The following is an 18174-nucleotide window of genomic DNA, read 5'->3' as shown; positions in this document are numbered from 1 at the left end:
TCAGGCAAAGAGCAACCATAAGAAAGTTGGAGTTGCTACAGTAATGTCAGACAAAAAAGACTTTAAAACAAAAAAATTTACTAGAGATAAAGTAGGACATTTTAAAATGAAAACAGGGTCAATCAATTAGGAAGATACACCAATTATAAACACATACGCACCTAACAACAGAATTCAAAATATACAAAGTAAAACCTCACAGAAATGAAGTCGACAATTTAATAATAACAGTTGGGGAATTTAATACCCCACTTTCAAAAAGTGGATAAAACTAGGCAGAACAACAAGGAAATAAAAGAACTGAGTAACATGAAAACCAAGTAGACCTAAAAAACATCTATAGAATATTCCACTCAACAACAACAGAACATACCTCAAATGCACATGGAACATTCTCCAGGATATACCATATGCTAGGCCATAAAAACATAATAAAATAAACACATGCAAATGGAGACACAAACACCAAAATGTTAACTGACATTTTTGGTTGCTGGGAATATGAGAGATTTTAATATTTTCTTTTGTTTTTCTTTATTTGCTAATTTTCCTATACTGAACATATTACTTTATAAAAAGAAAAACACCAATAAAAGTTATAAAAAAGAACTGATGATTAGTAATGGAAAAGACAAATTGAGAGAGGTGGGAGGAACTACTTAGTGTCATTTTGATTCTTGTCAACTCAAATCCTGCCAATTCCTTTATACTTACACTTGAAACTCTTCGTAAGAAACCCCACTGGAGATGCTCCCCCTCCTTCTGGAGCTATGCCCACTGTCTTCATCATCATCCTCCTCAGAGTCATCCAGGCTTCGAGGGAAACTTCGGCTGCTCATGGGGCGTGGTAAAGAGCTGTGATCCAAGTCCAGGTCCTCCTGAGGGCAAATGGGAAATGGGTGTGTGCCATTTACCCAGGATTTCTGTGAGGTTAACACCAGACTGTGATTCTCATACTTTTCCATTTTAGATTGGCAAATTTTCAAAACAGATTTTAATGACCAGCAGGAAGTTGCTAACTTTTTGTTTGGACAAGAAAGAACAGGAAAAATAGAGCAAAGCAAAGAAAAAATTAAATGAAGAAATACATTATCATCTTTTCATAAAAGTTAACACATGTAATAGCCACAAAGTAAGGAAGGATACGATCTTAGAATAAGAATTTTATTAAATACAGCCATGTGAAAATATTACTCATTGTCTTCTTGTTCATATTCACTGTGACTGAAGTTTTTCACCTACTGGCACTGTTTGGTGGAGCAGCATTTAGAAGTCACTGTTCTGTACTGGCTCCTCATAGGAAACTAACTTTTTTGTGTGACATTAATTTGTATTCTTTGTACCTCAATTACCATGGTTTTTTTTTTTTTTTTTTTTGGTTTGTTTAACCATTTATTTATTTATTTAATAAATGTATTTATTTTTATTTATTTATTTTTGGTGCATTGGGTCTTTGTTGCTATGCACGGGGCTTTCTCTAGCTGCAGCGAGCGGGGGTACTCTCTGTTGCGGTGCACGGGCTTCTCATTGCAGTGGCTTCTCTTGTTGTGGAGCACAGGCTCTAGGTGCGCAGGCTTCAGTAGTTGTGGTACGCGGGCTCAGCAGTTGTGGCTCATGGGCTCTAGAGCGCAGGCTCAGTAGTTGTGGCACACGGGCTTAGTTGCTCCGCGGCATGTGGGATCTTCCCGGACCAGGGCTTGAACCCGAGTCCCCTGCATTGGCAGGCGGATTCTTAACCACTACACCACCAGGGAAGCCCTTAACCATTTATTTTTAAAGTTAAAGCTTTAAATTATTTTTTCTGATTATAAAAGCTCATGTAAGTTTATTTTAACAGTTTTATATTAAGTATTCAAATGGAAGGCAGCTGTTAGTTTTATTATAAATGATAATTTAAAGAACAACTAATTAATTTTCTCTCTCCTGAGAAATCTTTTTTTCCCATTCTCATGGACATTGTGAAGTATATAACTACTCAGGTTTCCCCTCAAGGGGCTTACTAGAAAGCTTAGAGCTGAATTTGTTGCTCAGTCTTATTACGCATATGTATTTCTGTGGAATGCATTTTTTTTAAGTTTCATTCACATTCAGTTTTATATCTCAGTTTTGTTTTGCTTCACTCTTCTTTTTTTTTACACTTATGCTAACATTGCATTTTTTTTTTTTTTTTTTTTTTTTTTTTTTTTTTTTTTGCAGTTCGCAGGCCTCTCACTGTTGTGGCCCCTCCCGTCGCGGAGCACAGGCTCCGGACGCGCAGGCTCAGCGGCCACGGCTCACGGGCCCAGCCGCCCCGCGGCACGTGGGATCCTCCCGGACCGGGGCACGAACCCGCGTCCCCTGCATCGGCAGGCGGACTCTCAACCACTGCGCCACCAGGGAAGCCCTAACATTGCATTTTAATATATATATTTTTAAACTTTTTATTTTCTATTGGAGTCGAGCCAATTAACAATGTTGTGACAGTTTCAGGTGCACAGCAAAGCAACTCAGCCATACATATACATGTATCCATTCTCCCCCAAACTCCCATCCTTTTTGGAGTAAGCCGGGTACTACTACATCAATTGAGAGAGAGAGAGAGAGAGAGAGAGAGAAGGAAAGAGAGAAGACACACACACACATGCTCTCAGTAACCCACTGCTTAGTAAGGAGTTTGAAACATGGTAGGTACTGAATCAACCATGTTCTCCTAGACTAGACCCACCCGCTCTTTTTCCAGGTCGTCTCTCATCTGCTGGTGCTCAAGTTCAGTCAGTTCTTGGTCTCCATCCTGGTCATACTTTGTGAATATTGCCTCAATCTCTGCATCAGTATGGCCCTTCCTGCAATTAGTGAGAGGTTACAGATAAACTCATTCACGTACATGGTCCAGCCCAAACACAGAGACATCCACATGCAGGAGGAAAGGAGAAACTGCTGAGTCAGGGCCAGTCCTCCTCTTACAATACATTCCAGAAAGACACCCACCTCTGAAAAAGAAGTGTCTTCATGAGCACTTGGGTCAGCTTATCACCAAGAATTTATCTTTACATAAGGACTTTCCCAGGGCCACAGAAACTGTGATTCTTACCCTTTGAGATCTTGTCGAAGTTCATCAAAGTTTAACTTGCCTCCCCCTTGCCGCAGACTCTCTGAAATGTCATCCACGGTATTTTTCCTCAGTTTTAGTTTGACCAAGGCTTTATGGTAGCCCTGTTGGAAAGAAAAGACTTGATTTAGTTTATCCTCCTTTTGCATTTGCTCTGCCTTCCAATTACAGTGGTAACTACTGTAAACCCAGTGACCAGAACAGTGCCTGATGGAAGCGGGCCACAAAACAAGTATGTGTTGGATGAATGACGGATGCATCCCGAGTTGTCCGCGAAGCTCTTGTGGGAGAGTTATATGGGAAGGGTCAGGGTCTTTCCATAAATCAAGAACTAGGGGCCTTTTGGTTTGTATTCACGTTTAGGTTATAGGAATGAAAACCACTATGTTCCACAGCTGTCTGTCTCAGAATATGCAGGAATGTGCAACAGTTCTTAAGAAAACTAAGAAACCTGAGTCACGGACTAATTATTTTCTATATTATCTCACAGTTGGTAATTTCCTTACATATGTCACGTGTGTAAAAAAATTTCGGTGACATGGAGATGAGGATCTTTCACTAATACACTGCAGGCAGACCCTGCTATGCATGGCAGCGCGGGGCTGTGCAAACCACCGTGCAACTGTGTGAAGCGATGCAAATGATCAATAGGAAAGACTATGATTGTTCTGTGACCTTTAAAACTTCTGTCAAAACGTTAAAAACTCCCTTGGTGTTGGTTATAAATTTTACGGAAATTTAAAAAATACTGAAATGAATATTTTAGTATGTTGACATTTTAAACAGTAGAAACATCGAAAATTAAAGTTTTACTTCTTCGTTAAAAAACTTATCCAGAGCAGTCTGAACGGTGCTTGCATTCTTCTTGTTGTTGTGTAACTTACAATATACAGTGAGCATCTTTTCTACGTCTTGATGAGTTATCATAATCCTTTCTTAACCTGTATCAGCTTCCAACATTTTATCCCTTGCGCTCTCAAAGTTGTGAAATACCTCCAAGAGTTCCTTTAATGTGAAATGTGTTGCCAGTGTGATTTCCTCTGAGACATCTGCATCCTACTCATCACAGTCAAATTCCCTCATCTATTTATGTTGGGGAATTTGCCTTCGCCGAGTCCTTCTGGCTGCCGTCTAGCTCTCGAACGGTGGCGGTGTCAACACTCCCATGGCCAGCTACGTATGTCTTCTGTGAACCCATTACGTTTGTTTTTAATTTCACTTCCAGTGTTATCATTCCTTGTTTCTTTCCTATACTTTCTTCTTTGCTGGCCTATTCTCTATTTTAATTATGCATATTTGTAAAATGTCACATGGTTTTATCACTGGGAGATAAGGACACAACACAACTACAAGTTTTGTATGTAAACTGAATAGCAGATGCTCAGTGACCACCCTCGACTTTGAAAGCAGTGACATTCATTGTTAGTCACTGATTAGGATATGCACATCTGTTATTTACGTAATGATCCGTAGAGCTAGTAGTGAGGTTTGTCCTTCGTGTCCTCACTCACAGTTAATATACTGTAATGACTGAGATGTACTGTGATCATTGAAAGTGAAGTTTGTCACAGACCTACTAGAGCATGGACTTGAGGACATGGGGAGGGGGAAGGGTCAGCTGGGACGAAGTGAGAGAGTGGCAGGGACATCTATGCACTACCACATGTAAAATAGATAGCTAGCATTGTAAAACAGTTATACTCCAATAAAGATGTTAAAAAAAAAAAAAAAAGAAAGTGAAGTTTGTACTCTATGCTATTACTTACAGTCAGTATACTGTAATAACTGAAATTTGAACTATGTTGAGAGGCTCGGATTACTTAATTGAAATCACTGATATTGTGCACACCAGAACCAAAGTACGAAGTGAGGACTGCTTGTATTACCCCAGGGATTTGCTAGAATGTAACCAACTATTGTGCAAAATTCAGGGTAACACAAATGTTAGGTCCTGTCCAAGGAACTTTGTTTTACAAAGCGGAAGTTCTCTGTTTCAACATGATTCACGGACAACACTGTCCTGTGGTTTGAACCAAACGAAAAAATATTATGGTTAAGGAGCCACTGTACGTTAGCTGAATGATGACAGGGAACAAGCTGTGTGTTTCAGATGTAGTTATTTGTTGTTGCTTAAGTCTTACATTTCAAATCAAGCATAGAAGTCACATCAGGAAGAACAAAGCTGCCCAGCTTTCCTGTCCTGCCCTTCCATTTAACAATTGAACACTTCCTGAGAAGGTGCGTAAGTGAAAGTTCTCAGGCCCTTAGGTCGTGGCCTTGCTCCAAGGACTTTTTCCTTTGACTATTTTAAAACTTCCCTGGAAGGTCAGGGTAAAGAGCGAACAACAAAATATCTGCCTCTAAAACTTCTTTCCTTTTTTTTTTTTTTAAATCGTAATTAAGATAAACGAAGGAAAAATGTCTTTATCTAATCTTCCCTTCCCATTTATTCTGAACTCTGGATCTGAAAGTGAGAGCCGACTAGAGGGGATATCAAAATAAATAAAGGGGATGAACCCAGCAGCTCAGCTCTTAAGAGGCAAAAGAGATTATTGAGAATTTAATTCTAGGGCACTAAAGGATTCCCAGAATTTAAGTTCAAGCCAGCATTATATCCATCTCTATCTCCAATGTAAGAACATTTAAATTATTCCTGGAACATAGCAATCTACACTTTTATTTTAAGTGGTGTCAATGGATCAATGTCGATTTGGCAATCTGGCTGAAACAATGTTCATTTTATATAGAAAATAAAACGATTCTGAGAATTAGGGCTTGTCATACCTTTCTGACAAGATCTGAGAGTTCCATTTCAGCTTTCTGCTGGGCCAAATCAGATTTAACTTCAGAGTAAGTATCATTGATGATGGCCAAAAACATATTCTGTTTGTAAATGAAAGGAAGGTAGAGATTAAAGAAGAAACCTAAATATATTAACATCAATCTAAAATTTGACATGTCTTTTTTTTTTTAAACAATTTGAGTATTTTATGAAGTCATCAATTAATAGCTTTGCTACCAAATTCTTTGGGAAAATTAGTTTTTCCATCGTCATGGCAAGGGAAAATGCAATATAAGGGCTTCCCTGGTGGCGCAGTGGCTGGGAGTCTGCCTGCCGATGCAGGGGATATGGGTTCGTGCCCCGGTCCGGGAGGATCCCACGTGCCATGGAGCGGCTAGGCCCGTGAGCCATGGCCACTGAGCCTGCGCGTCCGGAGCCTGTGCTCCGCAACGGGAGAGGCCACAACAGTGACAGGCCTGCGTACCACAAAAAAAAAAAAAAGAAAATGCAATATATATTCTTACTTTATTCTTACTTACAAAACCATACACTGATATATTTTGCAAAAAGAGACAATAATGAAATAGAACAAAACATTAATGTATTTACCTATGAATGGTGGGATTATTTTATTATTTTTGCTTATCTATGTTCTCTATATTTTTTCATCTGACATAAATTATTAGAGACGCAGAACTCTAAATAGCTCCTCAAATTTCAACAGTCAACACAGACAAGTGGAATTCTATGCTTATTCCAAATATTGTTATAATAGTTGAGATTCCAGAACATATTTTAAGGAGATAAAAAGACCTCTGCAAACAGAAACATGGTAGGCCTAGTAGAAAGAGAGTCAAGAAAAGCTTAGTGGGACTTCCCTGGCGGTCCAGTGGTTAAGACTTTGCCTTCCAATACAGGGGGTGCGGGTTCGACCCCTGGTTGGGGAGCTAAGATCCCACATGCCTTGTGGCCGAAAAACCGAAACAGAAGCAATATTGTAACAAATTCAATAAAGACTTTAAAAAAAAAGAAAAGCTTAGTGCTAAAGACAGAGACTTTGGAGTCAAGCAAACTTGAGTTTCTGTCTTGGCACTGCAAGACTATACTGTGTAACTCTTCTACTCCTAATTTGAAAATTTGTTTGTTTTTACATTTAAAATGGGAGAAATAGTACCTCCCCTACAGATGTGTTGTAAGGATTAATGAGTTCATCTATGTACAGTGCTTAGGACAGGGCCTAACGGATGGCAAGTGCTACATAGTTTATAGCTATTATTATTATTCAGCGGTGGTTCGTTTGTTTTCCTGACTTGTCCCTTCCCCACTATGATGGGTTGTATTTCTAACAGCTATTTCCAACGGGTTTTCTCAAAGCACCACACCCACTGATCAGGCCCCTCTTTAACATGCTCTTCCATTGTTTTTCCTTTTTAGCATGTAGCTATGGTTTGTGACTGTACAGTTGTGTACTACGTCTGTTCTCCCCACAAGTCTGCGGAATCTCCGTGAGGGGAGGGCTGGTATCTATTTTCCTTACCACTTGCATCTCCAGTACCCAGCACGTTGCCTGGAATACAGTGGCTCAGTAAGTATTTATTGAATGACTGATGAACGAACAAATGAGAGCGCTGTTATTTTAATGAGCTACTAAATCTCTATGAATTAAGGAGGAATACCATTTAAGATTCTGTAGCAGAAACGAGAACAGAATATAAAATACACGTAAGTTCCTGGCTTAATGCTTGATTCTAAGGGCAGACAGTTGCGGTCAGTGGACCATCTCCCACCTTCGCCCATCCAACACAGGCATCTAATGTTTTATTTCTGTTTCCAAATTATGGTTAGCTAATGCCTGCAAGTGTCTTGGTTGAAATGGATTAAAGTGTGTGTCCTCTGAAGAGATTTCAAAAAATGGAAAGTGACTGAGAATGGCTCTCGAAGGTGTGGGGAGAGGAAGTTCACCTCCTCTCCATCCTGTCTCACAAGCTTCACTTAACTGTGGGGTGGACTTTGGTCCTTCCCTGTTGATGGCAGGGCTTTTGCTTCCTGACTCAGCCGAGCCTCCGCACGCCACTGTGGCTTTTTAAGTGGCGGCAAATACATTTAACACCCAGCAGTCATTTCAGAACAGTGGCCAGCCCTGCACTTGGCTTGCCATTAAAAAAAAAAAAAAAAAAAAAAAAATCTGTATTGACAGTAGCCTCCCCTCTCTCTGGAGGGTACAGGGAGAACAGTTCCTTTTTTGTGCAGTGGTACAAATAAATATTTCAGTATAAAGACAAAAACTAAGAGCTTTTCCTGTTCTAGTGATTGATCTGATAAAATGACTGAATAATGTAGGTGCACTGCCTACTAGAGGACGACATCCAAACAAGCCCACATTTGAGCATTTCCAATTGCCACCATCACGTCCCTCACTTGGCAGACTGACGTACAAAGAACACTTAGGTGGCCTGAAATTTTTATTCTCTTAGTAGAGATTCAGGGATTCAGCTGCTCCAGAATTCAAAGTACTACCAATGTTAGAGAGTAACAAAGGCTTACTCTTCCCTCTATTTTTTTCTTTACTATATAACAGGAAAGAGAAACTTTTAAGGCTTAAGTTTAAAACTAATAATGATACATGCATACAGCAAGATATACATGGATTTGCATGCTATTCCTGACTCTTTCAGTACCATTAAAGTACATCTAATTCTCAATCAGTAAATACATATACTTAAGCACTAAATACCTGGACCAACTCTGGAGCTCTTACAACTGAATTAATGAACTTTATACAAAGGATCTTTAGAAAATCGATTAAAGATGGAAACAAAGTTTTTTTTCTCAAAATGGTTAAGATTTTATTTTCTTAAGGAAAATCTCAAGTGTTAGTGTTTAAATGAAAAATACCCATGCCTAGGTTAAGCTAACTTAATTTAATACTTTCTTAGTGGAGTGGACAAATAAATGTCTAAATGTTAACATGAAGAAAAAAATGCCTTTTAAAAAATCTTAATTAATTTAAGACCAAAATGTTAAAAATGTGCATCTGTACCAAATCAAAAGAATAAAAGAATTATTTTTGAAAATAATACTTAAAGCCATTTCCATTCATTGTGAGATTTAGTTTTAAATTAAAATTTGAATATTTTTTGTAGGCAGTCTCTAGATATATTAAATATGAGTAAGTTAAAACCACCTATCTTGATCTTGAGAAGCAATAATTCACTCAAATGTTACTCCTGACACCCTGCCTCTGGCTTGCTTTGTCAGTTTCTATTTTTTAAAAAGAAAAGAAGAAGAGAAATGAAAAGTCACTCAAGCAAGTGACCACGAAAGTGCTGACATTCGTGTTAAAAAAAAAGCATGTAAGCATATTCTACTTCTTAAAGGGCAAAGCACTATTTTAGGTAACTATAAATTTGCACTTGATCTCCTTCTTTTTTTGCATTGAGCACATATATAAATGAAAGATCATGGAAAAAATATTTGGCGAAGACGTAAAACTGTGAATGAATGAGAAGTAAAATAAAATATGTTTCCTAATATCTACGTTTTTTCTACTTCCTGAGTCTTTAAAAAATTGATAGGGAATAAAGTGTGAGAGAAAAGAAGAGACGATGATTTATGATGGTGCTATAGGAAGTTTAAACCACCTCAGTATAAACAAAAGTGTACATACCAAAAGAATGAAGAACATAAAGAACACAAATGTAGTGAAATAAATTGGTCCCAAAACTCGATTAGCTTCCTCAATCTCTGCGAAGTTGACATCACCCAAAATGATACGGAATTGAGTGAAGCTATGAAAACAAAACAAAGCACAACACCACAATACGAAAACAAAGAATGTCCAGCATTCTTTTGACATAACATTTCTTAAAAGATGATTTCATACTTTTGGACCTTTTGTTTTTAATCAGTGTGGAAAGCTGCCAAATAGCAGAAAACTGTCAACCCCTTTGGAAAACTCTTGTTACTTATATGAGCAACTAAAGCCTTCTAGAATCAAAATAATACGCTTTCATGCTAAATATGTTATTTCCATTTGGTAAAACGACTTAATAAAGCAACAGGCTCTAAGAAATTAAAACATAATCTGGGTAAAATACGATAACTCTAAACCTTCACAATGGTCACCCTGAGTCTAAATTTAAAATCTCGTAAGAGAAAAAGATTTTTGAAGGATAGTCAAAATTGTACATGTATGAAGATGCACTACTTCAATGCACTTAAAGTGGGGTTGAGAATTGCTGCATGTTGCCCGATGCTGGGTCTTAATCAGTACCGTTGTTTCCATTCCTGACTTTCATCAAACAGCAACATTAATTAGGGGTCCGCGTGCAGAAAGCCCCATTAACTTCCATTATCATGATCATCTTTTTTCCTAACTAACTCCTTTCTAAGTGACACGGAAGTCTGAAACGGTTTTTCATATCCTATTTGAGAACTTTGGAAAAAGGCTGAAAATTCCTGTATTGGTTTGAGCTTCTCCTAGAATATCAGAAATACCCTTTTTTTCCTAGAAAATAGGCTGAAGTTTGAAGTTTATGGCAACATTATTTAATAGGAATAAAAGTATAGGCAAAGGTCTCTTAAATGCTACCATCTGCATTTGGTGCTAAGAAGCCCTCAGTCTTTGGAACAGAGTTGGCTTACTGTAGCTGTTCTTCTGTATCTACTATATTCTACTTTCGGGCTCTGTCTTAAACACTAGCATTTCAGAAGGTATCGTCATCTTTGCATTGATGGGTCAATGTTTCTGGGAAAGAGAATTAATTCATACTTTAAACAACGACTTTTAAGTACTTGGTAGCTACGTAGCCGCCATGAAGAGTTCTTCACCCTTGGGAAGGCGGTCCTATGGTTAAATTTTCTTCTTAATTTCATATATACTCACATACACTCTTGGAAAGTACTGAAGTCGTCAACCTGAGTGCCGAAGACGAGGTGTGCCAGCTGAGCGTATGCTAAGAAAATAACGAAGAACATCACTGCAAAGCCAGAGAGGTCTTTGGCGCACCGAGACATGGTTGTGGAGAGCTGACTCATGGTCCTGTTAAAGTTGATGAATTTGAAGAGCTGCAAAAGAGAGGGGAGATGATATACGAAGATGAATGAGTAAACAAACTGGGCTATATACCTATGATGGATCATTTGTTTGTTTGTTTGTTTTTGCGGTGCGCGGGCCTCTCACTGCCGTGGCCCCTCCCGTCGCGGAGCGCAGGGTCCGGACGCGCAGGCCCAGCGGCCGTGGCTCACGGGCCCAGCCGCTCCGCGGCACGTGGGATCCTCCCGGACCGGGGCGCGAACCCGCGTCCCCTGCGTCGGCGGGCGGGCTCTCAACCACTGCGCCCCCAGGGACGCCCCACATGATGGATCAGTATTCAGCCCTATAAAGGAAGGAAACTTTGATTCATGCTACAACACGAATGAAACTTGAAAGCACTGTGCTAAGTGAAATAAGCCAGACACGAAAAGACAAATATTGCATGATTCCACTTATGTGAGGCACCTAGAGTAGGGAGATTCACAGAGACAGAAGGAGAATAGAAGTTACCAGGAGCTGCAGGGAGGGGGAAATGGAGAGTTAGTGCTGAATGTTTAAAAAAGTTGCAGCTGAGATGATGAAAAAGTTCTAGAAATGCACAGTGGTGGTGGTTGCACAACACTGTGAGAAGGTACTTAATGCCACTGAGTTGTACACTTAAAAGTAGTTAAAATGGAAAATTTTGTTATGTATATTTTACAACAAAAAGAAAGAGAGGACAAAAATGACTTGCTTTTTTTCAAATCCAGCCACTTATATCTTCTCATTTACAGTGAAAACAAGTTTAATTATAATTAAAATGACCATTGATATTTTTCCCCTAGAAAGATTAAAACGAAGGAGAAAAGACCCCACAAATGAAAACTAGCTAGATAAATGACAAGGACCTACTGTGTAGCACAGGGAACTATACTCAACATCTTGTAATAACCTATAATGGAAAAGGATCTGAAAAAGAATATATGTATGTACATATGGATGTAACTGAATCACTTTACTGTACACCTGAAACTAACACAACATTGCAAATTAACTGTACTTCAATAAAAACAAAAAGAGTTAACATAAAAAAAAACACTAGTTAAGGGACTTCCCTGGCGGTCCAGTGGTTAAGACTTCACCTTCCAACAGAGGGGGTGTGGGTTCGATCCCTGGTCGGGGAGCTAAGATCCCACATGCCTGGTGGCCAAAAAAACCAAAACATAAAACAGAAGCGGGGCTTCCCTGGTGGCGCAGCGGTTGAGAGTCCGCCCACCGATGCGGGGGACGCGGGTTCGTGCCCCGGTCCGGGAGGATCCCACGTGCCGCGGAGCGGCTGGGCCCGTGAGCCATGGCCGCTGAGCCTGCGCTCCGCAACGGGAGGGGCCACGGCAGTGAGAGGGCTGCGTACCTCAAAAAAAAAAAACAAAACAAAACAGAAGCAATATTGTAACAAATTCAACAAAGACTTTAAAATTGGTCCATATCAAAAAAAAAAAATCTTGAAAAAGAAAACACTAGTTAAAAAAACCTCCAGAAAATACTTATTGTATATTAACAGTCATTTATTGTGCCTCAGCTACGTGCCAGGCACTGGCCAGGGCCTGGAGTGAGGGTTTGCACCGGGCTCTATCCGACCGCACAGCCACATGGCGCAGTTGTGTAGACAAGGCACGGAGGATGCTGCCCAGGGTCGGCAGCTCGAGCCCAGAGGCAGGACAAACCGCACGGCTCTAGCTAGGAGTCTCGGTGGAAGGAAGTGGGGAGATCCGTTAGCAGTTGAGTTCCAATCTCTGCCTTAACGAGCTGAATGGTTCACAAGGTCTTGGGGGCGAGATATTTACAGGCGAAGCACTAAATAAGACGAACACCCTGAGGCACACACTGAAAGGAAATCTCTAGAATTTTACTTAAAGACCTCTTATAAAGCGCTTCTGCTCACAACAAAATGTTTCTGACAGTTGTTGTAATCACATTACTTGACACAATTCCTAGTAGTATTTCTATGAGATCTTGATTATCGTTCTGGTTTGTGATAAAGGTGTGGTACGTTAGTGATGGTCTCTCTTGAACGAACATGTAACTGAATAAATAGCACGAGAGATACAGGACGAGGTCTAAGCCCTCTGATAAATCTCAGGCCTTCCAGATGTGAAAAACGATTCAGGAAAATAAGTAACTGTTGGAAAGTACCTTCTAGAACGGTGCTCTTCAATAGAATTTTCTCTGATGATGGAAATGCTCTGTATTTCCACTCTCTAATACAGTAGCCACTAGCCACATACAGACACTGAACACTTAAAACGTGGCCAGAGTGACTGAGGAACTGAATGTTTAACGGCATGTCATTTTAATGAATTTAATGTAAAATCTCAATAGTTACTCGTGGCTAATTGCTACATCTGGATGGCACAGTCACAGGACTTAAGTGGCGACAGGCTGGCAGTTGCCCTCAAAAACAATGCAATTTCCTGGATCTGCAGAACTGAGGCTCATCGTATACGAAGTGAGCTGAGCTTTCACGCACAAGGAAATGCACAAGATGCCTTGGGAGAGGAAGGAAATGAGTCGCGAAGGTACTACTCGGAGGGGCTGTCTGTCCCAATCTCAATTCCAGGTAAAGCTTCTCTGGCTCCCCCCGGAAAGGAGGTGACCCTTCCAGAGAACATTTCCAGTGAAGGACCTCTCCCTTTCCTTTCCCCACCCTTCCCCTCCTTTCTCTTAGCTCCTTTTCCTTCACCTGGTCACCCCACTTACGGTGAAACTTGAACCTGTCTCTGGGTTAGCAGAGCCAGGGGCTGTGACAGGCCCAGGTGACACACGAAGGTCTCTCAATGCATTTGTTAAATGAAACCTCCAAAGACAGGTCTGCCAAGAGTGCAGGTAGCAGGCAAACAGTGAGATGAACGGTCACATGAGTCCTGCTGGCTGACTTTACTTGTAAACATGGAGCAGCTTTGGCTGGCTGCTTAAACTTGGCCACAGAAACGAATTCAAGTCCTTCAACATTTCGTGTGACTCACGTTAATAAAAAGACGAAAACAATATTAAAAATCTGAACCTGAAATTTATAAATTACCTTAATCCAGACAAAAAATACTATGACAGCAGCTATGTTGTTGAACTGTATTTGCCAGTATGCCAGATTCTCGAAGTTGGGGAAAGCATTTTGATCTTCTAGAAGCTGTAGGAGCACCTCCACATTTGATGTTCTGTGTATGTTAATTCCTGCAGCTACCACGGACAGCTGGAAGACAAAAGATTTATGTACTATTGCAGTGTTCTAGAAATATATAACTTACCTTTAAATGTCTAGTTTATTCTCCTTCACAAATGTATTGATTCTGGGGCTCACCATTCTACTCACCCCACAGCACCCATAAATTAAGTCACTCACACGGAGGGCAGGTGTCGAGCACTGCCGTAGAAAAGTAAAACGATGTATTGCTCGCACCTCCTTAGTTAGGGATAGAAATCCAGTGAAGGCGCGCGCGCACGCGCCCGAGAGACGTCACTTTAGTCCAAAAGGAAACTCGGTTTTTTTCTGCCACCTTCATTTAAATCACTTTCCACCCTTCTGCTTTCTCAGGCCTCATCTCGCTCTGTTTTGATTTGTGGGGCTTCTTTTTTTTTTTTTCATTTTCTAGCCATCTATTCTTTCCTTTATTCAACAAACACATGGTGGATATCTGTGTACACAGCACCGTGCGAAGGCTCAAGAGGAACAAATACAAGTAAAAAGTACAAACCTTGTCCTTGAGAAACTTATACTCTGGTTCAAGAGCATCTAAACACCCAAAGACAAATAGTACAAAAACCTTCCAGGAAGCTGGCATCACACAACATAGGGGAAGGGTGAAACAAGACACGCTCAAGGGAGCGCTCGTGACAGGAAAGAACGAGCTTGGTCTTAGATGGCATGCACGGAGGGCACAGAGGGCTCGAGAATGCTCGCCGTGGGAATATGTGAGCCAAGGGTTCCTCCGCTCGTTTGCTGCTGTCCTTTAACTCATGACCGTACAACTCTTCACGTCTGCTTTGGTTCTGGCCTATAAAAATCCGAGGGGAAGGCTGGGCCCGCCTTGCACGCGTCACCACCGGATGCGTGCAAAGTGCTGGCGGTGAGCCATAACCACCGGGCCCCCACGTGGACCCCAAATCCACGGCAGGCGGGCTGTGGCAGGTGCCGCGACCTCTGCTGTCCATCTCGCTCTTCTCACGGATGACGGCCAAGGACCACCCCATCAGCCCTTCTTGAGATGGCTGTCCGGTGATTATCAGAGTCAGGACCTGCCTGTCTGCCAGCCACAGCTGAAAAAGCCAACCTCACCACCTTCCTTGTCTTCCCTGTGAAGGGTTCCCAGACTTAGTCTAGTATTTTTGCACTGGTGGTAGGAATACTTCCTTTGAGCTCTCTGGAGTACCCTGATAAGCGTTTTTCTGCATGGACTTCACTGAGAAAAAAGGGCTGACTGACTGAATCTAAAAATAACCCTTTACCAACTCTCACTAGGTACCCTTGGTTTTTGCTCTGCCCAGGGCAGATGTTTATAAAAATACGGAATATGTGGTCATTTCTACAATGCCACAGAAATACACTCAATTTCCTGAGCCTCTTCCTTCAAAACAGAGAATGAGAGAGAAGAAGAGAGGAGAGAGGTTTGGTGGGCATTTGGGTCGTTACGTGGCTCTGAGTTTGCTTTGAGAGTCTCATCTCTTATCTACAAAAGAACTTTCTTTCTTTGGCAGAAGCTTCACGGAAAGCGTGCCCTATTTCTAAAGGGTCAGAGGAGGTTTCGGAGGAGAAAGAGGATTCCGTAGCCGTTCCTTTGCTCTCGCGGAAGCACGCTGCCTGAACTTCCGTCTTGTCAGCACTAAGAGTGAACAAGAATAACAGCACAGGGAAGCACGTTTTCAAAGAAACGCTTGCAAAATTCTGCAGCTGCTGAGCCAAGAAACTGGCCTCAATTTCCATGATGTCATCAGCTATTTTTCCAGTGGTCTCCAAGGTGGGTACGAGGTAATTCACTGCGGTGTGAGATGAAAACGTTAACACTTCTAGGCAGGTGATAAGAAAGTGTTAGAATCCTATTTGTATTTATTTTTATCCAAATATTTCAAATTCTGTGCTGCGTATGTTTTTACAAACGTACTTATGACACCACCACACACACCCACTTTATAAATAAAAATACGCTAGGGTGTGTCGTCAAAGTTTTCACTGATATGTGTACATAATCAAAAAGTTGAACGCTGCTGACTAGTCCTTTGCTCACCTTGAAGGTATTTGGTTAAAAAAAATAAAAAAAAAAAAAGAAAACATTAATTAGCATAATATCACACCCACTTTTTTTTTTACCATTATTCTCCATGACAGAAACATAAATGTATCCATGTAAACTAAAAAAGCAGAGTTTGCATCCTTAGGGCTCCAAATAGTAATTGTTTTCTGGAATGATTTTCAGTGTATATGAACTACCCTCTGCCATCATGCAGTTCAGAAATATTCTGAAAAATTATTTCCCGTATCACCGCCTTTCCTGCCTCCTTAAGTACGGAAATCCTTTTGTAATTCTGTTCATTATTAATATGTTGGGAGTCTGGGAAACAAGAGTTTAGCTACAGGAATTCTGGGATGTTCCACAGCCATCGTGAAAGAAGGGGTGCACTTCTAACTGCATCAGGACCAGATGGGTTCCATGCTGGATTCTATAGGAATGTGTATTTTATGTACAAGTTATTTCTGAAGTACACACGTATGTGGCGTGAGGGCGGTGGCAGCGTGGCTGAGAGGGTTACTGTGAGGACTAAATGAACTGCCGTGGAGGAAAAGCACGTGGAACCGTGCCTATAGCACAGACAGCTTCTGAAGTGTTGGCAATTATTGCTATTACTGCGCCTGTTAATACCATTATTGCCACGCAACACACACATATAGCTTGTTTGTGTCTTAAGTATCCTTTTACTTACATCTGAATAACATTTTTTCTATATTTAATAGCATATTAAAGTACATTAAGTAGCATACTTTCTATATTTTACCAATTAACTCTAGTGATGATTTGATGATGACTTGATGTAAATGCTTCACAAAGCCAAATGACGTTCTGGTTGGGGAGGGGCAATATTGGCTAAGAAGTAGGGTAACAGAAGAGAGGATGCTAACGCATCACTTACTGAGATTTCAGAGGGGCAGCTCTGTCATTGCACAGTGGAAAGGACGGACTTTTAGGCATATTAACCGTTAGGCGTGTTGTTATATGCGCTCTAACGGGTAACAGACTAGCAGAAGATCATGTGATACTGCTGAAGGGAGAAACGCTTGCAAAAATACCTCTTACACTAAGGCCTCTGGAAGGAAGTGATTAAGATGATGCTGAAGAGAAACCGTCTCGAACAAGTGTGGGAATTTGTAACAGAGTCACGGGCCGGCAAGGGCTCCACAAGGGGTCACGGTCTTAACTCAGTCATAACTCTGCCTTATGGTTTCTTGCACCTCCTACAGAAAACGCCGAAGGCCGTCATTTACATTTTGTACACCGTGGACTATTTGCAGGACGTTTGAAACTGCAGGGAGGTTTCCTCTGCCACCTCCACGATTTCCTGGATGTTTCTTTATGCCGTAACTTTACACATGTGCAGAAAGATATAAACTGATTTTTGTTGTAGGTGAGGGAAAGTATCATTACCAAAGCAGAATAAGCAGAATTGTTTTCTCCCCACACCTCATACGGCATACGCCAAAGCCAAATACGAATTACCAACCCGTTCTTGTTATTGGCGCGGCCGAGTGAGAGCTACTGTAAACGCCTCTCCACTTCCATATGCAGAAGGCTCACTCGTGCAAAACGAGAAAGTTAGTGGCAGTGAGGTTGATATTACAGAGGAGAACCTTTAGATTCTCCTTCAGGAGATCAAGACCCACAACCCCGAGGGGAGCAAAGACTCTGCCACATTTCTGTAACGGAGCAGGGGACTTGGTGCTGTCTCAAACCTACCACAATGATCACAACATCCAGACAATTCCAGAAACTCCCGAAATAGTGCAGCTTGTGAATGCGGATCTCCAGTATCTCTTCCACCACATAGTAAAGGATAAAGAAACAAAAGATAATCTCACAGGCTGCCAGGAAGAAATCGAAGGTTGTGGCATATCGGATCAGCTTTACAGGCTGAAACCGCCAAGACGGGATCGCACCGCCTGTCGCTGGGAATTCGACCAATAACCTGCGTTGCAACAAGAACAGTTAAAACAATTAACAACATCCGCAATAACAACAACACACGGGC

General features: G+C 41.1%; 1 protein-coding gene across 2 annotated transcripts in view; it reads right to left on the bottom strand.

Annotated features, from left to right (window-relative positions):
* The window catches only part of PKD2 (polycystin 2, transient receptor potential cation channel), a 51604-nt gene that overhangs the window by 6823 nt on the left and 26607 nt on the right, over positions 1-18174 (bottom strand). For both annotated transcript variants that reach the window (XM_024126563.1, XM_028491587.2), the window contains exons 6-13: positions 17883-18111; positions 13964-14131; positions 10756-10937; positions 9538-9658; positions 5873-5971; positions 3071-3192; positions 2705-2822; positions 715-878 (exon numbers count right to left, since the gene is read on the bottom strand). In XM_024126563.1, coding sequence (XP_023982331.1) covers positions 715-878; positions 2705-2822; positions 3071-3192; positions 5873-5971; positions 9538-9658; positions 10756-10937; positions 13964-14131; positions 17883-18111 — 1203 coding nt within the window. The remainder of the gene's footprint in view (positions 1-714; positions 879-2704; positions 2823-3070; positions 3193-5872; positions 5972-9537; positions 9659-10755; positions 10938-13963; positions 14132-17882; positions 18112-18174) is intronic.

The sequence above is a fragment of the Physeter macrocephalus genome, chromosome 7 (genome assembly GCF_002837175.3).
Source record: "Physeter macrocephalus isolate SW-GA chromosome 7, ASM283717v5, whole genome shotgun sequence".
NCBI classification, from domain to species: domain Eukaryota; kingdom Metazoa; phylum Chordata; class Mammalia; order Artiodactyla; family Physeteridae; genus Physeter; species Physeter macrocephalus.
This window is presented reverse-complemented; position numbering and strand designations above follow the sequence as displayed.